The 10,803-nt window shown below is 41.0% G+C and overlaps 1 protein-coding gene across 1 annotated transcript; it reads right to left on the reverse strand.

Annotated features, from left to right (window-relative positions):
- Window positions 1-2,252: 2,252 nt before the first annotated feature.
- LOC134752755 (uncharacterized) lies at window positions 2,253-10,487 on the reverse strand. The gene is made up of 5 exons (XM_063688447.1): window positions 10,315-10,487; window positions 8,804-8,914; window positions 7,385-7,501; window positions 5,435-5,662; window positions 2,253-4,199 (listed from the first exon to the last, which is right to left on the reverse strand). Exons 1-5 carry the CDS (start codon window positions 10,459-10,461, stop codon window positions 4,068-4,070), a joined length of 735 nt encoding a protein of 244 aa, XP_063544517.1. The 5' UTR covers window positions 10,462-10,487; the 3' UTR covers window positions 2,253-4,067.
- Between the last annotated feature and the right edge of the window lie 316 nt (window positions 10,488-10,803).

Below are 10,803 nucleotides of genomic sequence, written 5' to 3' on the forward strand. Positions count from 1 at the left end.
ATTATTATACACAGCTACGGTTAAGCTAGAGAAAGAAGGAGGAATCATCAATCTAGAAAAGGGCGTACGACAAGGAGATCCACTCTCACCGAAACTATTCACCGCAGTGCTTGAGGATGTAGACGTTTTGAATGGGAAGGCTGTGGCCTAAGAATAAATGGCGAGTACCTTACAAACTTAAGATTCGCTGACGACATCATCTTATTCGCAAAATCCTCTCGTGAGCTCCAAAAAATGCTAACAGACCTTTATACAGAAAGCAAAGAGGTGGGAACATGAACGCATCTAAAACCAAGGCAATGACTAACAAAGAGAAAGAACTAATTACAGTGAACAACATTCCCATTGACTATGTGGATGACTAAGATAGATCATCATCATCATTCGCTTGCCCTTTCCCATTCACTTGGGGTCGGCGCAGCATGTCTTTTTCTTCCATACCTCTCTGTCACCCGTCATCTCATCATTCACTTGCGTTAGTTTCATATCATCTTTCACACAGTCCATCTACCTTTTCCTCGGTTTTCCTCTCCTCATACCTCCCTCCACATTCATTCTTAATACCTTTCTCGTCACATGACTTTCATCCCTCCGCATCACATGCCCGTACCATGCTAGGCGATTTGCCCTTACTTTTTCTGTTATGGGTGCAACTTTCAGGCTTCCTCTTATATACTCATTCCTTATCCTATCCATTCTCGTCACGCCACACATCCACCTTAACATTACGGCTAAGATAGATATTTAGGCAAAATAATTAAAATAGTAGACACGTATAGGTCATGCTTGGAAGAGATACTGGTCATTCAGAGAAATAATGAAAGACAAAACAATGAACATCTCAGTTAAAGGAAAACTATTTAATAGCTGCATACTCCCTATTTTAACATACGGATACCAAACTTGGGCGCTCACCAAATCACAACAAACCAAACTTCGTACTTGCCGACGAAGCATGGAACGAAGCATGATGGGAAAGAGGAAAATAGATAAAATCAACCACAACATAATCGGGAAAGCTACAAAGACCCATGATGTGGTGCAAAAACTGAGAACACTTAAGTGGAAATGGGCTGGCCATGTAATTAGAGGAGACAAATGGAACAAATCAGCAACACTATGGTACCCAAGCGAGGGCAAGAGAAAGAGAGGAAAACCTTTCAGAAGATGGCAGGATGATCTGGTAAAGACAGCTGGAAAAACCTGGAATAGACTGGTACAGAAGACAGAAGAATGGAACATGTTGGGAGAGGCCTTTGCCAAAGGGCACACAGAATTAGCAATGGAAGATAATTAAACAAACGATATAAAGGCTATAAAATAAAATAAATCCTATTTGTAACTCTAATATTTAACTAAATACCTTCCTTTAACAGTAATTCACATAAAAATATTTTATAAATACTCCAACAGCCCAGTCGCCATCAGATATGTATAATTATCGGAGCGGCCAAGTCGTTCACAAATATGTAAACAAAGCATCTATTATCTAGAAGTTAAAGTGCAGTTTTAGATATTTTGAGCACTTTGGCCGGACCGATTTAACTGGTGGCGACTGACTGTACATTATCAGTCTTCTAAAGGCCTGAGCACACCGGATGCGTTGCAATATACATATCCTTATGAGAGACGGCACACTGCTTGCGTGACGTGTGCGTGCACGTGCACGGCTCCAACACACTAGCTGCACGTGCACGCACATGCAGCCGGTGTGCTCTGGCCTTAAAATGCTCCTCCGTCTCAGTTTTTGAGAGAAAAAATTGTCTAATAGAACTTATAAAAGTAAATGTGGAAAGCAAATGTATGCTCAAGTATTTATTTATTAAATGTACGAAACGTATGCAGTATTTTAGCTCAAAGCAAGTATAGTATAGAGAGTGGCCACATGCGTGCGCCCGTGAGGGACACAACATGAGAACAGAGGGCCTACCGCGAACAACGTTCGACGTGTTGCCTCTCTGTCGCACTTGTAAATTCGTATGTAGGTGTGACAGGGAGGCAACACGTCGAACGTGGTTGCCGGCAGGGACCGGACAACCCTTTCCGCGATAAAACCCTTTCAATGGGTGACACTTAAACACGGCTAACACATTGAAAGACTTTCCCTTTTGAACTGCAAGCCTATTCATACCCTTACCTTTGACTAACCCTTACCGGAAAGCTAACCAAAAATAAGGCTAGCTCTTAATAAGGGTTACCCTTATCTTTAAGCGCTTTTTATAAAGGTTTCCCTTTGCGTGAAAGAGACAGGATTAGTATATATCTACGGTAGTGTATGAAAAGGAAAGAAAATACGTGCCTAGTCAAAGAACGCCGCCGTCGCCGCCGACGATCGCTCGGATTCGAAGTAATGTGTGCTTTATGAACAAGGTAGACGACTTAAATTAGCACGCTTATATGCTAAAAGGGAAGCCCTTTATAAGGCTAACCCTTATAAGCAATATGCAAGGTGTTGGTGAGCGGATGATAAGGGTTTTGTAAGGGTATTTGGGCTACCGATTACTCAAATGTGGTAGCTTTATATAAGGGTTTTTAAAAGCAAAACAAAGGGTTTCGTCTGGCAAAGGGTATGGTGAGTTAAGCCTTATGCAATACCCTTATAATACCCCGATAAGGGATAGCGGGCCGGTCCCTGGTTGCCGGTAGGCCCTCAGACACAATGCGACGAAATTAAAAACACGTTTTAACATTACTTACAACATATCAAAAACAACCTACGTAATTTAGTCGGGTTCCTTGCTACCCACCAGGAACCGGGGGCCAACAACAAAACGTCTACCGCTTTGAAGTGGCACTTAGGACTGTTAGAATCAGCCAGAAATGAAAAATGAGACTATGACAATGACAAACAATAATAGTGCTTTCTCTGCTGCTCCTACTAAAAGTTCCGTAAGACCATCTCGTTCGCTCATCTCCCCCCCCTCCCCTTGCCGCGTCTATAGTACCGTTGCTCGGAGAGTATTAACGACTTAACAATTTAGGACTGATACCCCAAAACAGTTTCGTCTAATACAGCATTTTACATATTTTTTTCCATATTTTAACACTTTTTTTTATTACATAAGTAGGTAAGTAATTTAAAAATCCTAATTAAATTCGCATTATATCTAACAATACATTAAATATGCGAAACGATCATTCATTAGTTTATGTCAAACAGAACAATCGAATAAAGTAGAAAATTGAAGTCAGACCAGTATTTAATGGTATCAGCATCGCTCGTCTCATCAACAGACAATACAGATGCAAAAAAACTGACTGACTGACTGTATTCAGATGCAAAAAAACTAATTTCCGTTATTACCTTTAAAGGCTTGTGCACACCGGATGCGTGTGCTTAGACGTGCGCGTTGTACTATACACATCCTTATAAGAGACGGCACACCGCTTGCAGGACGTGTGCGTGCACGGTTCGAATATTTTAGCGCACTCGCACGTGCACGTCTTCGCACACGCAGCCGGTGTGCTCTGACCTTTATCTACTTTCAAATAAGTTAAAAGTCGAGACCTAAGAAGGCTAAGAAGTAGGTGACTCAATTCCAAATAAGGTAATAATTTTATAATACTCTAAATTGTAAAATGGCTTTTGATTCTGAAATGAATTTATAGAAGTTTCAAATGAAACCACAACCCTACTTCAACTGCTCAGCGTCTTGCGTTATAAATGAACACTATTGGAAAATATTATAAATACCCTGGTATTCATGTTATTTTTTAATTTTTACTACCTAATGCTAGCTTACATCCTAATAATGTTATTTTATAATATAAAGACGCTACAAGCTTCAAATAGCTGGTTATTAATCGTTTCACATAATCTGTCACTTTGACTTTATATCGTAAGAAAGGGATAAAACATCAATACAGAAATCCCTATGAACTTGTACAATCCTAGACTTTGTTGGGACAATCTGTACGTACGTTACATTATTGCACATAGATAAGCATGTTTTATAATTGAAAATAAGAAGAAGCGAACGCTCCAAAAGCTAGTTTCAGATTAAATTTAAATATTAAAAAAACTTTTTGTAGCTATATAATCTTGTTAGGTGTGCATCAGATGGTATTCAGTCTTCGTCGCTGAGTTCGACGACCTCGCCGGGTCCGGGTCCGGATCCGGGTCTAGGTGTGGTGAGCGGCGGTGGCGGCGCTACCGTGGTCACGGTGGTCACCGTCGTCACCGTGGAGCCCGGACAAGGCTGCAAACAACACATCATCATCATAGCCTGATAAGCATAGCCCTCTCTTTGTGTATACCGCTCTCGCTCGTTTCATAAACGCACAATCGTGTTACTCGTGTGTGTGTCGTGCTTTAATGCCTTTCATTATGTAGCAGTCACGTAAACTACTATTATGACTTTTTTTTTATACCACGTCGGTGGCAATCAAGCATACGGCCCGCCTGATGGTAAGCAGTTACCGTAGCCTATGGACGCCTGCAACACCGGAGATATTAAACGAGCGTTGCCGACCCTTTAGAAACCTGTACACTCCTTTTTTGAAGAACCCCATACTGTAGCCCCTCGGGAAAACCTCGGCAGGGAGCTCATTCCACAGATGACTAATATGACCTTGACTGTATACAGGGAGTTATTTACGATACATGTGTTACACTTCTTAAACGGCTACCGAAGTTCCAAGTCATATTGGAAATTCACAATAAATGAATGAATGAAATTATTTAATCCAGATTTTTTTTTCCATATGAGTGATGATGAATGATACGCTATCCCATGCTAAATCGTCGACCTCACACAATCGGTGGTCGTAGGTTCAAGTCCCACCCAAGACAGTGAATTTTTCCACTTTTAAATTATTACCACTATTAAATTGTTTCTAAGCCTAATAGTATCATTCGCAGACATTTCTGCTTAATACAGAATTAATTTAGACCAAAGATAGATATAACTCCGTAATAGATGGATACAGTCATAGGAAAAACGTGCCTCGAAATTCAAGAAAATTTGATGCTCGTTCAGAGAGCGCTACTAGCTTTGGCCTACTGTCGTATAGATGGCGTTGACGGTTTCGTTTGTTATTTAACAATTTTAACGCATATCAGTGAAAGAACATGGGTCAAAACATAAAAATAATGAAAGCAAATAAAAAAAATCATTCATCTATATTTAAATACATTTTATCGTATTTTTATAAATATTTATTTTTAGTTTTAAAGTGTGTCGACAGATGGCAGTGAATTTACTGGGGTTACAAAATTTACTATGACAGTACCGCTCTAGTATAAGTTACTCTATGATTTAGACTAAGAGAAGTTTAAAAATAATTGTATTAGTACATTTAGTACCCTAGACTTATATTGACCGGGATATAGACCGTGATTACCTTTTGTATTATCACTGTCTATATCCCGGTCAACATAAGTCTCGTGAAACTAACCGTGAATCATTCAAAACTCTTACATTTAGTACCCTACCTGTATCTGAATGGTCTTGTTTGAAAGTATGTTCAGCAGCACCGTGTGTGCTGTGTTAGCCGACGTGCCATCGTTGCTGGTTTGATCTTGCTGGCTAGACGGATTGCTGGGTTGCTGGATGGCTGGTTCAGCTTGCTGGTTAGTTTCGCAGGCATCGATCATGTGCTCCGCGGCGTCTCGAACCTCGAGTATACGCTCACCGTCTTGTTCCCGGTCTCTGTCCGATACCTGATCAAATAATTAATACAATACAATACAATACCTACAAATCCTCTTTAATGCACAACCTGAGAATAAATGTACATGGAAACACAAATAATACATGAAGATAGAGGTAAACAACAGGCGGCCTTAACGCTAAAGAGCGATCTCTTCCAGACAACCTTTAGGTAGTGGAGAATTGACACACATAAATTAACCAATTAGGTGCAAAAACTAAGTTGAAACTAAATAGTATTAGAAAAAATACCTTTAAAAGTTTAAAATTCATGTCTACAGCAATAACTACACAAACTACAAAAGACAATTCATATACAGTATACATACTACTTACATTATATATACCTAAATATATATATTTAGTACATATATATGTAGGTATATATGTATAAGTAGTATGTAAGTATATATGTATATACAATAATATAAATCTTGCCAAAGGTGATATAACCAGTAACGCGAACACTAAGTAAGACACTAAGGAAGGGACAGATAATATTCCTATTAATGTTATTATTAAAAACATATATTACACACATAACACAAACATATACCAGAAATACGCAGAACACACGCCGCCTCGATGGAATGGGAGAAATCTAAGAAAGGCACGCTTCCCATATAAGCAAAACACTGGATGACCCTCCCTATGCAGTTGCACGCCTCACATCTCGCAGACCTATCTGGTCGGACCCGCAAATCACAGGCCCAGAACACTTCTGTGTTAACTCGGAATGGACGAAAAGCTGGAACACGTATAATACACAGTCACAAAATTCCATCACCGATATAAATCCAACAAAAGAACCACCTGGGCTTGACGAGACACGAAAAATCTGGGTCACACTAAATAGAATCAGGTCCGATGTCAGCTGCTGCAACCACAATCTCCTTAAATGGGACTATAAGCCCTCACCAAGCTGCGACTGTGGCGCGCCAGACCAGACAACCACGCACATCGTAAAGGAATGTCCCAAGAGATGCTTTCCTGGAGGCGTGAAAGAACTGCACGCGATAACTGCGGATGCCAGGGAATGGCTATCAAACTTAGATCTTTATTCTTTATTCTTTATTCAAACAAACACAAGTATAAGTTTACAGCGACCTACGCCAAGACACTTATACTGTTAATACATAGTCAGTATCATAAACATGTATACATATTTCGAACTACGAGTATCTCTAGGAACTTAAATTAAACATACATACTACAAAGTTACATAGGTAGAGTTTAAAAAAATCCTGACACTACTTTGTAAGGACGGCCACTTGTCTGCGAATATGTCTGCGTTTTGGATTGAAGCTAAGAAGTTATTTAGTAATTCTATTGCTCGGTACGTGGGTGCGTTTGAACCGTGATAGGTGCGGACATTTGGATATGCGAAAAGGTTTCTGGCTCTACGTGCGCTACGCCCTACTGCAGCTATGTAGTTGTCTGGGGTAAAAATACGCATACGCTCCAGAACAGATGGGTAGTCAATTTGATTTCTTAGAAGTAGACAGTAGTGTAAGGCAAGCGTTTGCTTACGCCTTAGCTCGAGAAACTCCAACCCTACCATTCCCAGTACAAAGGATGACGGAAATAAATAAGACTATAGCACACATAATGTTAATTTTATCTTTGTAATATCTGTTTTTTTTTTGTGTGTGTTTTCATCAATAAAGCCATACGATAATAGTAATATATTGATTTTAGTTGATATGTTTCCCCTTAACAGTTAGTAGTCTAACCTGTTCCGTCTCCTGCCCCTGGTGAGAAGGATGGTAGAGTCGCGTGGCTAGAGCTATTAACACTCCTGAGACCTCCTCGTCCCCGGTGAGGGTTATACGGGATACATCCTTCTTTGCCTGAAAACAATCCATTATTTAAACTCTTTTCAATCAATTTCTTAATCAATCAATCATATTAAATAAGTTATGTCTAAAATTTCCTTTTTACACAAGCTCGCTGACTGTATTTTTCTTTCAAACCCAAAGAGTGCAATATTATGAAATAGAAATAGAAATATATTTATTTGCCATTAAATGTGGTATACAATGGTGTTACATTATTATTTATAGAGCCATACACATTTAGACTTTAAAAAGCCATGCAAATTGAAAACTTATACTAAATTTAAGTTTAATTGACATCATTATTTTAATCAAAACATGCATTATTAACCTAGTTATAAAGCCATTAGTTATTAACGTGGACTGTTACTAACAAATTATGAAGTGACAGTTAATTAACTAAAAATTCCTTCAGACTGTAGTAACATTTGTCGACAAGGAAAGAGTACAGTTTGTTTTTAAATCTATTGTGTGGTAGCTGTTTAAGCTCATCAGGCAGTCTACTAAATATGGTACCAAGGTACCATCGAACTGATCCCCATTTTATACAAGCCAATGATTGCCTGAAAATAAAGATTCTTAGTTTTATTGAATATACTCGTACCTGTCGGCGGCCGATCGTAAGATCAGGCAGGTCGTTATTTTCTTAAGCATATCGTGAAATGTGAAAATCTTAGCCTCGTTCCCTGAGTCTATTTCTACTCTACTATCTGGACAGTTTGTGCCCACCTCGGCCTCCAGCGGGTACATTTTGCCAGACGGCATACCCACCTCGGCCTCCAGCGGGTACATCTTGCCAGACGGCGTACCCACCTCGGCCTCCAGCGGGTACAGCTTGCCAGACGGCGTACGCACCTCGGCCTCCAGCGGGTACAGCTTGCCAGACGGCGTACGCACCTCGGCCTCCAGCGGGTACAGCTTGCCAGACGGCGTACGCACCTCGGCTTCCAGCGGGTACAGCTTGCCAGACGGCGTACCCACCACGGCCTCCAGCGGGTACAGCTTGCCAGACGGCGTACGCACCTCGGCCTCCAGCGGGTACAGCTTGCCAGACGGCGTACGCACCTCGGCCTCCAGCGGGTACAGCTTGCCAGACGGCGTACCCACCTCGGCCTCCAGCGGGTACAGCTTGCCAGACGGCGTACCCACCTCGGCCTCCAGCGGGTACAGCTTGCCAGACGGCGTACCCACCTCGGCCTCCAGCGGGTACAGCTTGCCAGACGGCGTACCCACCTCGGCCTCCAGCGGGTACAGCTTGCCAGACGGCGTACCCACCTCGGCCTCCAGCGGGTACAGCTTGCCAGACGGCGTACCCACCTCGGCCTCCAGCGGGTACAGCTTGCCGGTCTCGAGGCAGTACACCTGCAGCGGTGCGCCGCGCGTCAGCAGCGCCCGACACGCTTTACTACTCGCCACCGCCACCAACACCTGAAATATTACAATCAAATCATATTTAGTTTCTACTGAATCTATTGCTCGCCTAATCATGTCTAATGATGATCCCTATGACAGCTAATTTTTATGCGGAGCAGTTGTCTTGTCACGTAAAATGTATGCAGACACTTTTATTTTATTTTATTTTATTTTGGTACATGGAAAACCAACAGCGCTAGACATATCCAAAAACTATAATAGAATTAGAAAGCCAATTATAGGTTTAGGTTTTTGAAGTATAGAACATTAATTTAGAATTAATTTCAGTATGACTTTTATTCTATGTGTAATAGTTATTTACGATACAAGTGCGGAAAAGAGGCAATTCGAAACGAGTGGCGATAAATTAAAACACGACCGCAGGGAGTGTTTTAAATCGACACGAGTTGCGAATTACCTATTCGCACGTGTATCATACAACGTTTTACAGTACATATGACCCTTTAAACTTTCGACACATGCACGAAAAGTGCTCTTTTACGCACTAGTGCGAGAAAGTAGCACCATATGTACTGTAAAATTATTTATAATCTTATCAATAAATATCTCAATATCAATGAAACTATGTCAGTGTTATAAATTAAGCGTTTTTGAATAAAGCATCTTCTATTCTATTTAGAAATATAACATTTTAGTAATAAAAAAACCGGCCAAGTGCGAGTCGGACTCGCGCACGAAGGGTTCCGTACCATTACGGAAAAAACCAGCAAACAAAATCACGTTTGTTGTATGGGAGCCCCACTTAAATAATTATATTATTCTGTTTTTAGTATTTGTTGTTATAGCGGCAAAAGAAATACATCATCTGTGTAAATTTCAACTGTCTAGCTATCACGGTTCATGGAGATACAGCCTGGTGACAGACGGACAGCGGAGTCTTAGTAATAGGGTCCCGTTTTTACCCTTTGGGTACGGAACCCTAAAATAGCTATTTATGCAACAAGTGCGGAAATCATCTTTACGCACGTGTATCATACAATGTTTTACTATGCATTGTGCGAGTAAATAAAAAAACATATCATGGCAAATAAGTTTAATTATTAAAAAATTATCACAAAAAGCACTAGTGCGGAAAAATGCTATTTCCGCATAGAGTTGTGCCGTTCCCGGTAACATTACCCATTTTGTATAGAGAATGTTACCGAGCGAGAAATTTCCCCATACAAAATGGGGAATGTTACCGGGAATGGCACAACTCTATTTCCGCACTAGTGCTTTTTGTTTTCAATTTTTTAATAAGTAAACTTATTTGCTTTCCGCAAGATATGGCTCCGTAGGAAACGCACTTTTCGAGCACATGCATTGTAAAGTATATTTCTACAATTGTTTCTTAAATCCATAAACGTTTAGTTCAGTTTAGCATTATACGACGAGTGAAGTCGAAAATGTTGTACCTTGGCATAGACGAGTGGGTCATCACTCAGCTTCTGGTAAATAATATTACTGACGAACATTCTAGCCGGTGCTAGAAGCTTCTCGGGTTTGTCGTCCGTCCGGGGCCTGGCGGCCTCCTTACGGGCCTTCTCGGGGTCCGGGATCATCCGGGCGAAGGCCTTGACTTTGAGGTAACCTGGTGGGAAGACGGGGTTGTAGGATTTTACGTACAATATAAATTATTAATAAATGCAAGTATCAACAAATATTTTAGGTTAAAATACTGAATTTTCTAATGCAAGTTAAAGTGAACGTCACGACTCACGCATATAGTGCGCGGCGCGTCATTGTGACCTAGTCGGAATGTCACGACTCACGCATATAGTGCGCGGCGCGTCATTGTGACCTAGTCGGAATGTCACGACTCACGCCTATAGTGCGCGGCGCGTCATTGTGACCTAGTCGGAATGTCACGACTCGCGCATATAGTGCGCGGCGCGTCATTGTGA

This window comes from Cydia strobilella, chromosome 25 (genome assembly GCF_947568885.1).
Source record: "Cydia strobilella chromosome 25, ilCydStro3.1, whole genome shotgun sequence".
Lineage (NCBI taxonomy): Eukaryota > Metazoa > Arthropoda > Insecta > Lepidoptera > Tortricidae > Cydia > Cydia strobilella.

What these genes read in the sequence shown, in the direction of transcription:
- LOC134752755 (XM_063688447.1), bottom strand. Translation starts at nt 10,461, where the DNA reads ATGATCCCGGACCCCGAGAAGGCCCGTAAGGAGGCCGCCAGGCCCCGG. An exon ending in TGTACCCGCTGGAGGCCGAG is followed by an intron (nt 7,502 to 8,803) that starts GTGGGTACGCCG and finishes GATTGTTTTCAG; the next exon opens with GCAAAGAAGGATGTATCCCG. An exon ending in ACAAGACCATTCAGATACAG is followed by an intron (nt 4,200 to 5,434) that starts GTAGGGTACTAA and finishes TGTTGTTTGCAG; the next exon opens with CCTTGTCCGGGCTCCACGGT.